This window comes from Poecilia mexicana, unplaced genomic scaffold, assembly GCF_051168715.1.
Source record: "Poecilia mexicana isolate PSO_F unplaced genomic scaffold, ASM5116871v1 scaffold_16, whole genome shotgun sequence".
Classification (NCBI taxonomy): Eukaryota; Metazoa; Chordata; class Actinopteri; order Cyprinodontiformes; family Poeciliidae; genus Poecilia; species Poecilia mexicana.
In genome coordinates, this window is record NW_028263385.1 from 23,032,259 (window position 1) to 23,048,696 (window position 16,438).

The 16,438-nt window shown below is 38.2% G+C and overlaps 1 protein-coding gene across 1 annotated transcript in view; it reads left to right on the top strand.

Moving 5' to 3' along the window:
• grb10b (growth factor receptor-bound protein 10b) overlaps positions 1–16,438 on the top strand; it is an 84,036-nt gene that overhangs the window by 4,440 nt on the left and 63,158 nt on the right. The window contains exon 2 of the mRNA XM_015001030.2: positions 10,552–10,662. Coding sequence (XP_014856516.1) covers positions 10,612–10,662 — 51 coding nt within the window. The 5' untranslated portion in view covers positions 10,552–10,611. The remainder of the gene's footprint in view (positions 1–10,551; positions 10,663–16,438) is intronic.

Below are 16,438 nucleotides of genomic sequence, written 5' to 3' on the forward strand. Positions count from 1 at the left end.
AGCCTCTTCAGAGTGTTGACTACCTGGCATGCAGTACTTGCCTTTAGCCATTAGGTTATTCTCATGGTTTCCTATTCTTCACAATTGAAAACTAAACTACTTATACTATTTTACCTCTTTGCAAATAGTCTAAATTGTAAGGCTAGGATTCTAAAATAAGTATAGGTCAACTGCAGTCAGCACAGATGTAAAACATTCAGTATAATCCTTTGATATGTGTATAGGCTATAGGTAAACAGGCTAATAGTGTGTCAACTGCTACTAACCAGAGTCAAACACTTGCTGTGGCTGTCTTCTCTTGGAGATTAATTGTTTTCTGTTTTCTTGAAATTGTGTTTTGTGGTCATATCACTGTGTGCATGGCAACCAACCAGTGGAGCCGTGATTTCTTTCACCATTCTGCTATTTCAAGTCCATGTTAAGCAAAGGCATGATGGGGCAGGAACTTTGCGCGATTGTTGGCTGCCAGAAGGCTGATGAGTGCTGCAATTCCAAGTAATTATACAATAACCTTTACTCGGATTGCCTTCGTTTCAGACAGTCAAACCCTTGCTTTTGGACTCAGATGCTGTCTTCTGCCTGTACAGTGTGTGCAAAGTCCCGAGTATCCAAACGTTTAGAAGCTCCTTTTAGCTTCTACTTGGGGCATATGAGCTTCTGGTCATGCTGCAGGCAGCATTCCATCAGGTCTTGCGTCAGCCAGCGGTCATTCAGCACTGGTCAGGCTGGGCTTATACGCTGTTAATACTCCCTCACTGATGTCATGACTCCATTAACCCAATCCACAGCACAGTTCATGTCATTGGATCTGACTGGATTTAAATGTGAAGCAATGACACCTTACGTACCAGAATGCTTTGCATGGCTGTCAGTGTTGGCAAAAAAATAATCTGGGCATGTTGGGAACTGTTTTTTATTTAATTATTTATTTTCAAGTTTAAGTATTGACGCTGTTGCATAAGCAGGCTTACTTTAGCACACGTTCATATTCCACAAGGTGTTGCAGCCTAAGACTGTTTCTGTTTTGTGCGTGTTTGTTTCGCAATTGGTGTAACTATTAAATGAGCGTGTTTAGTGATAGTCTGTTTCTAACAGATTAAATCTTTGCCAGAATGAAAAACCTTGTGGTGTACCCTAGTCCCTCCTCTTCTTCCACCCTGTAAATATGGACCTGTGCAAACCAGATTCTCACCACTTTCCACTTTTGACCTAAAGTGATGCAATGCTTACTTGTCTAAGTACAGTGGATTAAGTTTCTCAATGTCTGGTTCTGGTCCAAATATGGCTGAGTGCCTGAGTGAGAGTTAAGAATGTTGCCTTTATTCGGTGGGTAACTGAACACCTGAGGTACCGTGGGCTCAGGTGGCTACAGGTAGTGTTAATGTTGATGCAACGTGTTGACAAAACGATTCTTCGTGTATGTATAGTGCTGAACTCGACACCTCTCTTTATCGGTTTACTTTCACCCAATTATTCATCTGTTTACCCCATCGCTTGGTGTAGTTTCTCCATTTTATCCAGTTTTTTTTTTTTTTCTCTGTTGATCAGAGCCCTTATGGAATATGCCAAAAGATAAAAGAAGATTTCTTTTGTTAAACTTAGGGTGCACCAATCCTAACATAGTGCCTAATTTTTGATCTCTATATTTTGTAAACCTTAGACCTGCCAATTTATATTTTAGCCGATTTCAATCTCTCTTGCAGAACTATACGGCATCATCTATCTACCTTAACTTTGATATTTCAGAGAAGCCTGCTAATACGTCCAATATCAACATTGTTCACTGCAGAGGCTCAATAGGATGAAACGGAACAACTTCCATTGACTTTGATCTGCCTGCTTGCTATGTGCTGAAAGCCTTGCTCTCTTGAAAATGGATGATCTGTCTCAATACGTAGAAAACATGTTTTCTGGTAAATAGCTTTTCTAATCTCTGTTCTCCCTCTAAATGTATTTTTGACCGCCTGAGTGGCACAGAAAGTGGTTAACTTTGAGATTTTTCTACATAGCAGAGAGTTCACCCATCGGACAAGCTGTCCTACTTGTAAAGCCAGTCAACATAAGTTCAAATGATACTGAAAAAAAAAGGGTTTCATTCTTGTATGGTTTTAGGCTTTGCATATTTGACGGTCTACAGTCTAAGTAATGAGTTTATGAGTTTCTTTTCATTTTTAATAATTATTCCAAGGGAACTGGCTCTTGAGGTTTTTAATGAGCTACACAGTAGTACATTTAAATGAGACTTATACTAAGTCCTTGCTGATATGTTTTGTTTTTTTTTCTAAACTTGTTTGCATTCCTGAGTAACTTAAATATATCCTCTTCCCCACTTTCCTCTAACTGGACACCTAGATTGGAGGCGTGTTTCATTTAAGTAAATCAAGGTCAACTTTATTTGGGTTTGACAGTCTGTTGTGGTGTAGCCGTGACACTTGCACAGATGCAGTTATGGCTTTATTAGCTCTTATTTACCATTGGCCGTTGGAGGGTGGGGGGTACTTCATCATTTAGTTGCAGTCATGTTGCCACTATAGCACCAGACAGACCAACACGGCGGCCAACTTTACGAGCATTGCTGCTTCCAACCCTCGTTCATTCATCTGTGCTATTGCATAACTCGCGGTTCTCCCAGGCGGCCGAATGACATCCTCATCCAATTAGGCACTGTCCGGATTTCCAAAAGGTTTTTCTCCCAGAGTGGCGCTATTCAAACCTCCCCCGGCATGACATCAGGCCCTCTCTTATAGCCCCACTTTACGCTGCTGCTCCCAAATAATGAAAGCTGCCAATTAATGACTAATCAACATGTGCAACAAGCACGTCCAGCGAAGAGTGACTGCCGTCTAATCTGCTGATTGAAGCAGAACACAAGGATGCTCTGTTAAACTCTCTCCTTCCATAACGGAGAACTGGGTTGCTGAAGAAACGGGTTGACGGTTTTGTAAATCTCATAATTTACAAATGAATTTCCTGTATTTTTAGGGGCTAAATGAAATGTTCCCTCGCTGAACCATTGAAAAAGTATATTATTAAAAAAAATCAATAAAACTTGGAGGTACTTATGCAAAAGAGTCGCAGGGCTCTAAAGTGACTGGAGGATCATGTAGTAGACAAGCGGATGGAGCTCTTTGTCCACGTGTAAAACATGCTTCTTTAAATTATTTTGATTACTAATAATTGGAGCCCCTCCTCAGCTCCTCCTGGGTTTAGTTTGCACTTAGTGCATCGATTTTACTCCCTTCTCCACTACGCACACTGAACTGGAGCTGTTCCGCTTCTTCAATGAACACGCTGTTTATGTTGTGGAACAAAGTGTACAAGACGAGGGGAGGAGTGAGACCGGAGGGGGGTGTGGTGGGGGTCCTGGGCTATGGTCGGGTGAATGTATTTAGGGGAGGGGTAGAGCTGGTTGTGTTTTGCAATGGGAGCCAACATGTGGGAGCTCAGTTTGGTGGGTGTGGTAAGTGAGAGGGGGCGTCACCCTCGTCTGATCTGTTCGGTCTTTTCAGGACGACGGTTTTTGTTTTCATGTTTGAATTTTTAGTACAACCCCTATGTTGCTCTTCGATATACTTCCACAAGTTTACTTGTAAATCGTGTTTATTTCCTACATCTAACGAGTGCACTGTACCAAAGCTGTTCTTTAAAATAACAGCAGCCTGGATGTGAGGGCAGTGAAAATCAAAGCAGTGAAACAGAAGACGTTAAATGCTACAGGATCAGAGGATTACTCTGGGGACTACTGTGCAAGTGAAACTCTTTTGTATCATACATTGACATATGAGCTCTTCTTGTTGGTATAAATTATTGATAAACCCTCTTCATATATGTGGAAATGCACCAGGGAGATTTTTATTTCTAGATTTTCAGCCTGCTGATATGGGATTTTCTCAGTGATTTACTGTTTTACATACATGATTTGACTTTCTCTTCATATAGTGAAATGTATTAGAGCAGAATAAGAAAATAAACTTCTTCATTGGCTAACAGCATAAACTCACTGATTTTTGGCATGATAATGGCACCAGATTTCAGGCTCTTTTCTGACTTTCAGATATGATTTCTTGTCTAATAGCCTTATAATCCTTTTCATATCCTCTAAGTTCGTTTTTAAACACCTTACTTCTTTGGCTTACTCCTTCAGTGGCTGTCAAACGGCTTGACGTATCCATGTGTGTCTGAAAGTGAGGTCATAATGAGCATTTTGCAGAACAAGTTCTGTCATGTTCTGTAAAGTATATGTTTCGTTTTCTATCGCCCCATGGCGTATAGTCGTCTGCCTTGCGATGGAGGCTGCAGAATTCACATTGTTGCACTATTTCAGGAGGAGTACATTGCTTTTCTTCTGAAGCGTACATCTCAAGTTTTCTTTTTTTTTTTTTTTTTAACCCATATTTGAGAATCACCTAACTATCTGTAATTTAATTAAAAATGTTCCCAAAACTGGTCATAAAGGGGTTTGCAGAATTAATCAGAAAGTAGCTAATGTGAGTTGATCATCAACGGCGCAGACAAAGCGTCTCCCAAGCATAGCTGCCACGGTTGCACAGCACTTAGATAAATCATGCAGCTGTGGATTAAACATGTACCATATGTAGCCTTGTAGGTCAATGCATGGGTGTAAAACATACATGGGAATGTGGCTCAACTGGAGATCTTGTGCTACGTATGGTACGTTCGCTAACTGGTAAACGATCAACAAGTCAAGCCGACAAGTGGCTGTTTCCAGTATTCAGGCTGCGTTTAAGCTTTCTTCGCCTGAAACATGTCCATTTAGACTGTAGGACACACTGCTATCGTTATCAGTGCTGCTAAAACTTTAATTAAGTTGGAGCAGGCAGTGCTGTTAGTGCTCTGCTGCTCCAGCTAAAAAAGCCATCTGCCTAATTAAGATACATTAAAATAGCCCACTCTTAATCAGTGTGGGCCTCTCTGTTGCAAGTAGTGCAACTGTCAGCAATCAGTGCCAGATGAAGACATTTCTTATTCTTTCTGGTTTGCATGATCATGCTCGAGGCAGATCCTTCTCCCCGTCCCCCCGGGTGCAACACTGTGTCTTTCAAGGCCTTCAACATCACTACTATGGGATGAGAGACGTCAAGCCCATTCCAGCTGTACTGTGTCTCGAGGGATGCCCGAGGGCTGCAGCAGGACTCCATAGATCACACATGTGCTTTGAGCCTCATTATCTTAGGGTAAATTAAACAAAGGGGGGAAAAAAATCAATCACTGCGCGTTAAACTCTGTTTGAGGACTTGACACCTTCTAATTGCGAAATGAACTAACTTGGCGTGAATGTTCTGAAATAAATTGAAACCGACAGCCTCTACGCTACACCGCAATACCGTCATAAAGTTTCAACAGTTTATCTTATTCCCTTCATCTACAGTTTCTAATTAAATAACCGCTTGCCTTTTCCTGACAGATTTGCCGTGAAGATTTCTCGATTTAAAAATGCTGTGTGTAAAGTCATCAGGGAGCGACTGGGAAGTTATTCTGAACCATAGTGGAGTAGTTGGAAATTGACCATCTGCAGAAGTGGGTTATCATCGCAAAAGAGCTTTTGAGTGTAAGATAGAAAACAACCCCATGTAGATTCGAAGCTTACCTAGCTTGAGAGATAAAACACTTACTTTAATCTCTTTAAACAATGTCAGCACACCGCCTGACCTCCTAGGGCAACAAATGTCACCTTTTGACCCCGTGGAAGCCGGGAAGGAGGCTTTCATGCCCTTTCTGTGTGGGTGTGTATGTATCTTAGGTGTCCTCGCAAACATTCAAATAATCTGCCATTCTTAACTTTCTCAAAGCCATCCTGTTTGCAGTTCTTGGAAGGCGGTATCATGAGGCTGGAGCTTGCTGTGTTCATATATTTTGTTTACTCCACAGTTCCAACGATGACTGAGGAGAGCTAAACCGTCTCATCCTAAGCTGTGTCCATTCCAGTCTTCTGATGTCTCTAGAACCCAGAGATGAATTTTATTTCATTGGTTTGTCTAACTTCATTCCAAACCAAGTTAGACAACATGTGATGTTTATTGTGCTTAGCTTTGAGGAATATATATTTTAAATAAAAATTTCTCTTTAGCATTGGAGTCTGGTGCTGTGAGTATCCATAGAGGCCATTATGGTTGAGTGCATTATTCATTATTTTAATAAAAAAATAAAATCTACTTTTTGCAGGTCTTTTGAAACTACTCATTACATATTCTTGTAATGAGAATGTACCAAGTTAATAAATCAACTCGTATAACTTTTTTGACTGTAATACTTAAGTGGGGATCCATTTATCACTTTGGTGTTTCAGCAGAACTATTTTAGCGTCATTGTTTTTACTTATCGTGTTTTAGATGTGTCTGTGGGATCTGGTGAGTCTCTAAGCAACGGAGCGTCACCTCTACGAAAACAGAAATCTTTAGCTCTTTAGCAAATGTCCGAGGCTTCATAGCATCTCTTCACGGTTTATCACTTTGCATTGTTAAAGCTGGATCCTTGAGATGTAAGCACGTTACTTACTGCTACACTAACTAATCTTGTGTCCCTGGGTTCTTTGTAATGATCAGTTACACAACATCTTGCTGTCTTAGTTGATAACCGTGCTCTTGAACCAAGGTCAAATTCTGCAGTTCTCAGAAAACTTAAGACGTTCACTGTACCAGGGACTCAATAAGTGGATGCTGTATTAGATTTCTAAAAGCTGCCATTCATTGCAAGTAAATGAAATTAACTTGAGCAGAGGAATCCCCCAATTAGATAATTCTCTTACCACTAATGGCTTAATAACACAAGTGCAATGCTGTATAATATTGCCGTTGTAGGTCATGAACAACAAATTTTCATATGAACTTTAATGGGGCTGAATTCATTTTCAATAAGTGAACTTTGTTTGGAACGCCATGGAATGCCCACTTTATAATTTGCTTTTGTAACATACAGTAACAATGATTTCACAAATGCATATTTGAGTAAACTCAACCTTGTCTTCCTCTTCTGTAGAAACACTGCATGTCTACAAAAACAATAAAAAGCACAAACTCTGCTTATTTGCACAAACTAGTTTCTTTTTTGTTTTGTTTAATTGCGTTAGGTTCCTAATTTTGTAAGATTGCAAGGTCAGTGTCAGACTTTTACATACAGAACAGAGCTGGTCACGCTCACTAAAGTGTGTGCAATAGCAGCCAATTCTGTCTCTTTTACTCAATCAACAGACACTGAGATTATTAGGGAATTCTTTTTGCTGAATTAATAAAATAATCTGTATGACCTAAAATCCATTTTTGTGGATGACAATATTATCGTCATCATCATTTTCATCAATATTCCAGACATATAAAGTGGTCAGTAGTAAACGGATAATAAGCATAAAAATAGACATGCATGTTAATACATTCTGAAAGAAAAATCCATTACGCATAATCTTGTTCTCTGAGGTACACATAAATGATGACTGCCACATGGCTAGAAAAAGCCAGCACTTTTGCATTATTTGCATAAAAAGATTTTTTCAACTGCTGCGTTACAAGAAAGATAATAAAATGTCTTCAGTTTGAACGACCCTTTTGAATCTTTAGAAAAAATATTTAAAAGTTAGGACGATCTGTATTACACATGAAATTGACTAGGTTCTTTTTGTACTAATAAATAGTTTTTCAAACCATCTGGTCAATCAGAGGAAAACTTGCCTTTGGCAGTCTTATTTTTACACAGGACACATAATTCAAGTCCACCTTTGCATTTGAACATTTGAAGTACCCCATCTAAGATGAGCCCCTATGCAAGGTTGACCAAACATTACTTTAATTAATCCTCATGCTGTAACTTCCCGGCTCAGTACAGTCACTGCCTCCCCCCCCCGAAAGTCTCCAAGTTCTTCTTTGACAGTAATTGAGTTGTCAGGGCCACGGATGCTTAGACCCCAGAGCACTGTTCAAGTGCAATTTATTGAGTCAAAGGGCTCAGAGAGAGTCTAATCCCTGCACAGGAATGGCTTTGATTATGTCAGCTGCACTAGTGTAGGTGCATGCATGTTGGATCAGTGTATTCATCTGGGAGCGTTGCTGAGGCTTGTATCAGAACTTTGAAAATTCACCTGCAGTTACGTGGAATGTTTAAGCTCTTTTCCACATTTCAGGAATTCTCACGGGCTGAAAAGTATCAATTTTTAAGGGAACACGTCTGTTAAACATCCGTCTGTCCCTGCCTTTTACTCCAGACAAGCTCATCTGTTGCACAGTTCTACCCTCCACAGATGGGGACAAGAGTTTTTCTGACTTAATGAGGGCTTGCTTGGAGGGCATGGGCTACCATTAATTTGCTAAGTTTTTGTTTTAAGCTGTTTGTCTGTAAATAATGTGCAAATGATGAGTTGTCCTTAACTGCCAGCCTCTCAGGCCACATACATGGAACGCTCATTCACACTGCACAGTCCTTTCAGGGGTACTGGATTGTTTTTCTTTTAAAATGGACGCAAAGTCATTATAAGCATACTGAAGTATGAAAGAAGCTTGAAGAAGCTTTTGAAAATAACTCCAATAACTTTGTAATATGGTTTAACGTCAGATTTTGATCTGTCACTAATTTTGTTGAACATTGTCGCCTACTTAATGCTTTTTCCATGTATGCCAACAGAGAGCTTGAATTGTGGATGCTGTAGATAACTGCACTACAGTCAAAAGAAGAGCTGTGTCTTCCGTTGAAATTTCTTTAATGAAATTTATGCAGCTTTTACAACAAGATTCCCATTTTAACATTGGAGGAGTTACAATGTAAAGTCAGTGTGTGATCGGCAACTCGTTCACTGTCCTCGTGTGTTTAGAAATGCTTCTCTGCATGTCTTGGTTGTAAAGGTTAAGCTGTAGTTGCAATCCTGAAAGTCTGTGTTGAGGATGAATTTTAAAAACCAAGCAAGCGGTGTGGCTTTTATACTTGACACGTGTGTTGGTGACCTTTACAGGGATCCTGTCAACTCCGGACAGATGTTTCTTCGTTAATAGAGACGCGGCGCTAATCTGTTGTAATGGAAGGAGAGATAGGAATATATTTTTATCCTTACTTAAAGTCATAAACCACAGAATATGACTTAGAGGAAATATGAGCTTCCTCTGAAGTGTGTGGAACTTGGACACACCCATTGTGGACTTAAAGGTGGATCTCCAATTTTTCATCATCCAGCAGAGCCAGTTGAGTGCAACTCATTTTCTCTTGGGTGTCCTTTGCTTAAGTTACTGTGTCTTAGGTGTCTGGCAAAATCATACCCCTCAACTTGATCGGAAAAACAGAAGAGCATGCGGTTGTGTGTGCAACAAAACCTTTAGTAAGCTCCTTTTATAGTTTTTTTATTTATTTTTTCTTCCAGAAGCAGAAAAAAGCTAATTGATGAATGTTCTCAGGGAAATCCCAGGCATGACACGCAAAGACACCTTTTGGAACCAGTTCAGTTCAGAGGCATCAAAACTAGTCCAGTAAGCCCTCTGTCTCGTAGCGCTTCAGCAAGATGATTTTTTGCTCAAATTATTTTGCCATTTGACATAATGTTTCCTTTTTCTTGGTTTGGCACGGACACAGATTTCAAGCATAATTTGCTAAGTCTTTCACTTGAACTGTGATTTAATTCAGTTTCAACCAGTGGGAGATATTTTACCTACAATATCTTTCTCACACTTATTTTAGCCTTAATGTAATTTCTCACTTCTTTTACTTACTATTTTCTCCTTCACATTTATTAATGAGCAGCTAGTACTGCACTTATAACCCGGGTTCTGGGTCAGACTCCACCAGCAACGACGCATCTACATGCGGTGAACTGCGTCCACTCCTGTGCTTACAGTTACAGTTTTTCACACGTCGCAACTGCACGTTCATTTACGATTAATTTGCAGGTAATCGAGGCTAACACTTCTCCTTGCAGGACATTGTGTACAAGCAGAAACGCACACATTCAGTATAAACACAGCAAGGCCACAAGGGCAACCCAGCAGCGACCGCTAATGCAAACATGAGATAATATTAGTTGCCTCTGAAACAGCAGCTCATGTTTTTAAATACAGACCCGGGGTCATGAACTGCTGTATAAAAGCCCATCACAGTTATGAGCCCGGGCCGCTTGGCTCTAAATATTCCCCGGGGTCTAACTTCAGATCTGGAAATATGCCGGCAGGGTATTTTTGGTTGAGTGTTTACAGGTGCTTGTTTAGTAGCAGCAGCAGTGCCTGGAGGTTAGTAGGCTACCCACTTTAAGATGTTCAAATAAAGTCTCACTGTTGAATTTGTGGTTATTTTGACCAAAGATGGCCGGGGACGTTGGCGTCCTAAAACTGCCGACCATATTTGGGTTTTGTTTGCTGTTGTAGCAGTAGTAAGAAATTGTCACATATCTGCAAATTGGTTTAATTGTTCACGTTGAACTGAAATCTGATAAAAATAAAAAATAAAAATACCACCAGATTTCCTGTTTTTTTTCTCTCCTCTCTTCAGACTTTACCACATCGCAACACATTTCCGCTTTTATGTCTTTTCACTAATGTATTTTTCTCTTATTAACTTACTACTCAGGTTCCGCTTTGTACACCCTGTTCTCCAGCCGTAAAAAATCGTTGAGAGGTCTCTGAAACCATGGCTGTGGCTGGATGTCCGGATTACTTCCTGCATCATCCAAATTACCAGGTAAATACCAATTTCCTGTGTATTAGTTCTAATCTTTTCAAATAAGTCCACCAGTTCTGTTAGTGGTTGTTTGATGAACTACTGAGTGATTTTGGTCAAATTATACATGACTCCAGGTAATATGCAAAGCCAGACTTTAAATGTTCCAGAACCTACCTTACTGGATAACTTACAAAAGCTTAAACAAGAGAAAATTCACATGAAGGACGTGAATTGTGTATGTTTTTCTTTTTTTCCACACTTATTTCACTCACTCAAGCAGCAGACACCAATGCAGTCGTGAGTAACTTCAGCCACGGAGCATGTGCATTTATGCAGCTCCATCTTAAAGCCATGGGAAGACCCATGCTGAAGCTTTTACTTGGCTGTCCTTAAAAGACTGGGTTTTAGCCGTCAGATACAGGTGGACTGCTGGGTTTTGACCTGTAGATCTGATTCTCCTGAGTTGAGCCATCCTCTCACTGAGCTGTTGTTAAGTCTACCTTATATAACATAGATGAACATAAACGGGACTCCATAAGGACCTTACACCAAAGTCTTCCCCACAATTGCAGAACTGGGGAAAAAGCTAAATGAGCAAATGTAGAAAGTTCTTGAAACCAGCAGCTAAATGAAACCAACCGTCAATCTGGTTAAAAAATCAGCCTACCTTTAGAAACTGAAGAAACCACGGGACGTGGAGTGAATTATTATTATTTTTAATCAGTCTGTTGATCATTCATAAGCACCAGGATACAGAGTAAGGAACATTAAAAGTTTGTAGAAAAGGCATGCCTTTGGATTAGAAAAGTGGTGCTATTAGCCTAGTCTGGATATTGTTAGCCTCCTCATCCTGGGCCAAGGTTTATACTTTACCCTCTGAACCAAGAGCAAAAGGTTAGCAAGTTCGGCCTTAATGAGATAGAGAGTTTGGTGTTAATGCCCAGACCTTAAAGAGCGGTAAACCCAGGAACTGCTGGAGGCTGCGTTTGGATGTGAATGTGTATCCTTGATTGGGCATACGAATATTTGTGGAAGAGTGAAGTTTCATTTGCTGTTCCACAGAAGTAAACATTTTTTATTTAATTTTGTAGGCCTTTGTCTAAGAGGGTATAAATAACATCTAATATCTAGACATATGATCACCCTTCGTGTTTATTCATTGTGTATTTATGGTTATAATTTTGTTTTTGTACTTGCGTCATTAAAAAGCTGCAGGATGTCTTTCAGCTGGAGTAAACACAAACAGGTTTCCAAATGTTTTGAATGCAGAAAACAATACGTGGTCTTGGGTAGAATCAAAAAGTACAGACCTATAAATACAAAAACACTCTTCTCCAAAGAAGAGAAGCTTGCTTGATCACAAGCAATCTCTCTTAGGATTCTTGAAAATAATTTACAGCCATTGCGATAATAACATTTTGTTTGCTAGTCGGTGTTGCTCACTTGATTAGCTTGTTGTTTTCCATTCATTCATTACTGCTGCAAATATATTGATAAATATGATGTCAATATCAACAAAAAAACATAAGCAACAAAGCTCATACACAGTTTTGGATGGATTGGTATTGATGGTGCATCAATCAAACTGCTGTACCAGATTTCTGTTCTGGGTTTTTTAAAAGTTTGATTTAGGGCTGTTGTAAACGAATATTTTAGTAATCGAGTAATCTATCGATTATTCTTACGATTAATCGAGTAATCGGATAAAAAAAAATTATAAAATGAAATATTGGTAAATCTGGCATAATACCGGTGTTACTATCAGATATCAATATCAGTCCAATTTTTCATATTTGAGCATCCCTAACAGTTGCTTTTTGTAGTTTAGAAAACTAACCTGTAACAATAATAGCTCACTTTGAAATGAAATTTGAAATGAAATGAAATTTTATTCGAACATGATACAAATATAAAAATAAAATAGTGCACAGTAACAAGAAGTGCATAAGAAAGAAGAGAAAATACAGATTTTTTTGTTTCAGTTAACATATCATGCTCAAAATGGGGTAGGAAGAAGTGAGAACTTATAAACTCCTACCCCCTAAACACTTGAAACTTTAGAGTCCTACTGTCATTAAAAAAATCAAAATCAAAGTGGCAGTCAGAAGTAACAGTTACTAATATTTACCTATACATTTTCCCATTTTATGCTGGTTTGTCTTTCTAAACCCTTACACCAAGTTATCTGCAATACACACCTTATTGCTTTCTGTCACCCATATGTGTATCTATTGAAAATTACCTCTTTGTACTTTCTTTTGAATTGTGTTAAACTATTGCTTTGTTTTAAATCTTCATGTAACTTGTTCCATAACTTTACACCTTTAATTGAAATACAGAAGCTTTTTCTTGTTGTTCTAAAATTGCGGATCTTGAAGTTTGAGTGACCCCTTAAGTTATACCCCCCTTCTCTTTCAGAAAACGTGCTCTGTATGTGCTCAGGTAACAACTTTTTAGATACTTTGAACATAAACTGAGCCATTTTAAATTCTACAAGCTCGTCAAATTTGAGAATTCTGGATTTTATGAAGAGTGGGTTTGTATGCTCATAATAACCGACATTATGGATGATTCTAATGGCTCGTTTCTGTAGGACGGTTACCGGATGTAAAGAGCTCTTGTAATTAACTCCCCACACTTCACAGCAATATGATAGATATGGTAAAATCAGAGAGTTATATAGAATATGAAGTGATTTAGCATTCAATACATGTCTAGCTCTAGCCAATATGGATATACTTCTACTGAGTTTACTCTGTAAATGTTTAATATGAGGTTTCCAACTGATTTTGTCATCTATTATTAGACCGAGGAACTTATTAGCAAAAACCCTTTGTAGAGTTACGTCCTCTATTTGAACTTGGATTTCAGTATTTTTATAACAGTTCCCAAAGACCATGATTTTCGTCTTGTCCAAATTTAGGGATAATTTGTTATGGTCAAACCATATCTTTAACTTACTAATCTCTGAAGTGACTGTTGAGAGAAGATGCTCTAAATTGTCGCCAGAGGCTAGAATATTTGTGTCATCAGCGAATAAGATAAATTTTAATACATTGGACACTTTACTGATATCATTTATATAAAGATTAAATAAAATTGGTCCCAATACTGATCCTTGTGGTACTCCACAGACAGTCTCCTGCCAATCAGATTCCACATCTCCCAATTTCACAAATTGTTTCCGGCTCTTTAAATAACTCCTCATCCAGTCAGAAACTACTCCCCTAATTCCATAGCGTTCTAATTTTTTAAGTAAGATTTCATGATTTATTGTATCAAAAGCTTTCTTTAGATCTATAAATATCCCTACTGCCAGTTTCTTACTATCTGTTGCGTTGGTTATTTCTTCTATTAAGTCAGTTACGGCCAGCGATGTTGACCGGTTTGCTCTGAATCCATATTGACTGCTAATAAGTAGCGAATGTTTTTCTATGAATTGTTCCAGTCTTTTCTTAAAGAGTTTTTCCAGGATTTTAGAAAATTGTGGGAGAAGAGAGACAGGCCTGTAGTTAGTGAAGAGGTGTTTGTTGCCAGTTTTATACATTGGTTTGACCTTAGCTATTTTCATTTTGTTGGGAAATGATCCTGTTTGAAATGATAAATTGCAAATATAAGTTAGTGGTTTAGAGATTCCTTTAATTACTATTTTAATAGTTTTCATGTCCAGATCATCACAGTCAGTGGAAGTCTTATTTTTACAGTTATTCACAATGTTTATGATTTCTTCTTCTAGTACAGGGTTGAGATATAAGGAGCTGGGATTATTCTCAATTAGATATTGCTGAGTTGCAGTTTTTGTAGTCGGTATTTTTTCTGCTAATTGAGGTCCTATATTAACAAAAAATCTATTGAAATTATTGACGACACTTTTCAAATCAGTAATATTCTGTTCATTATCTATAAAATAGTCTGGATAGTTGTTATTGTTAGATTTTCTAATAACTCTATTTAAAATATTCCATGTTTCCTTAATGTTGTTTTTATTCCTATCCAGTAATTTATGATAATAGTCCTTTTTACATGTTTTTATAATATTAGTTAACTTATTTTTATATTTCTTATATTTGTTTTCTGATTCAGACGTTCTATGTTTTAGAAATTCTCTATAAAGTTTGTTTTTCTTTTTACATGCCTTTTGTATTCCTTTTGTGATCCACTGTTCATTTTTTTGATTGCTTTTCCTGTTATATTGTTTGATTGGGCAGTGCTTGTTATATAATATTTTAAATGTTTTTAAAAATTCTTCATATGCTAAATTCACATCATTCATTTTATATATTAATCTCCAATCGTAGGCCAACAACTCAGCTTGTAGAGCTTTTAGTGTCTCTTCAGACGTAACCCGTCTGTAATGCGTCTCTATTTTTTGATCGTCTGTTTTGCACTTACAGTCGTAGACTATGAACACTGGTAAGTGATCAGTTATGTCATTCATTAATATTCCACTAGTTAAATTATTTTCCAGCACATTTGTAAAAATATTATCAATTAAGGTAGCGCAGTGCGATGTAATGCGACTGGGCCTGGTGATTTTAGGATACAGGCTTAAACTGAACATGGTGTTAATAAATTCTTCAGTCATTCTATGTTTATTTGGATTGAGAAGGTCAATATTGAAATCCCCACAGAAAAATGTTATTTTTTGATTAATTGTTATAAATTTTTCTTCTATCCAGTTGTTGAGTACTTCAATGTTTGATCCAGGGGCTCTATAAATGCAACTCACTAAGACATTTTTCCTTTTTTCCACGAGTATTTCTATAGTCACACATTCAAACATGTTGTCCATCACAGTTGACATTGTTTCGATCAACTTATAATTAATCTTCTTGTCAACATATAAAGCTACTCCCCCTCCATTTTTGTTTTCTCTGTTCTTACAAACCATTTCATAACCATTTATTTCAAAATCTATGCCCTTATCACTATTGAGCCAAGTTTCTGATAAGGCAATAACATTGAAGGTCTGTGAAAGTTGTTGGAGGTATTGTTTGATGCTGTCAAAATTTGCATAAAGGCTTCTGCTATTAAAGTGAATTATTGACAGCTTTTGATCCGTTTTAATGCTGTTGTTGAACTGATCATCGCTGTAATAGTGACAACTATCATTGCTGACATTATAGAAGTTGTTATCAGGATCAATGTCAGTTTCAATATCTTGCTGATGATAGTTTCTGTGTTGGAATACTGGTAGCTCTATATCCTCATAGGCCGTGATCTGTTTCATGTTTCTCTTTCAGAAGTGAACGTCAGCTATGTCTGGCTGTCTGTCATACATTGTTGGATAATTTAGGGGTACTAGTACGTGGATGGGTGATCAACTTATCATAACGTAGGTAAGCGATGTCCCCTCTTTGACGTGCTGCTTTTAAGTCCGGCATTAGTTCCGCCCTCCTTTTCCTTACTGCATCCGTGAAGTCTTCGTTAATGAAAATCTTAGATCCCTTAAGTGCCTTGGTGCTCTGCAGAATAGTTGATCTGTCCTTGTATCGTAAAAATTTGACAACAATGGGCCTGGGTCTGTCTCCTCTATGTTTACCGGTGCGGTGAGCTCTCTCAATATCAACCTTATGTTGAAAGTTTAGCTTTTCATTTAAAATAGTTTTCACTTTCTCCTCAGTCTCAGCCCAAGTCTCATTTGGTGATTCAGTAATTCCATCAAAAACCAGATTGTTTCTCCTTGATTGCCCCTCAAGGTACTCCATTTTATCAGTGATAGTCATCATACCCTCACATACTTTAAATATGTCTGACTGCACCGTGTCACTTCGGTTCTTGTGCTTAGCACTTT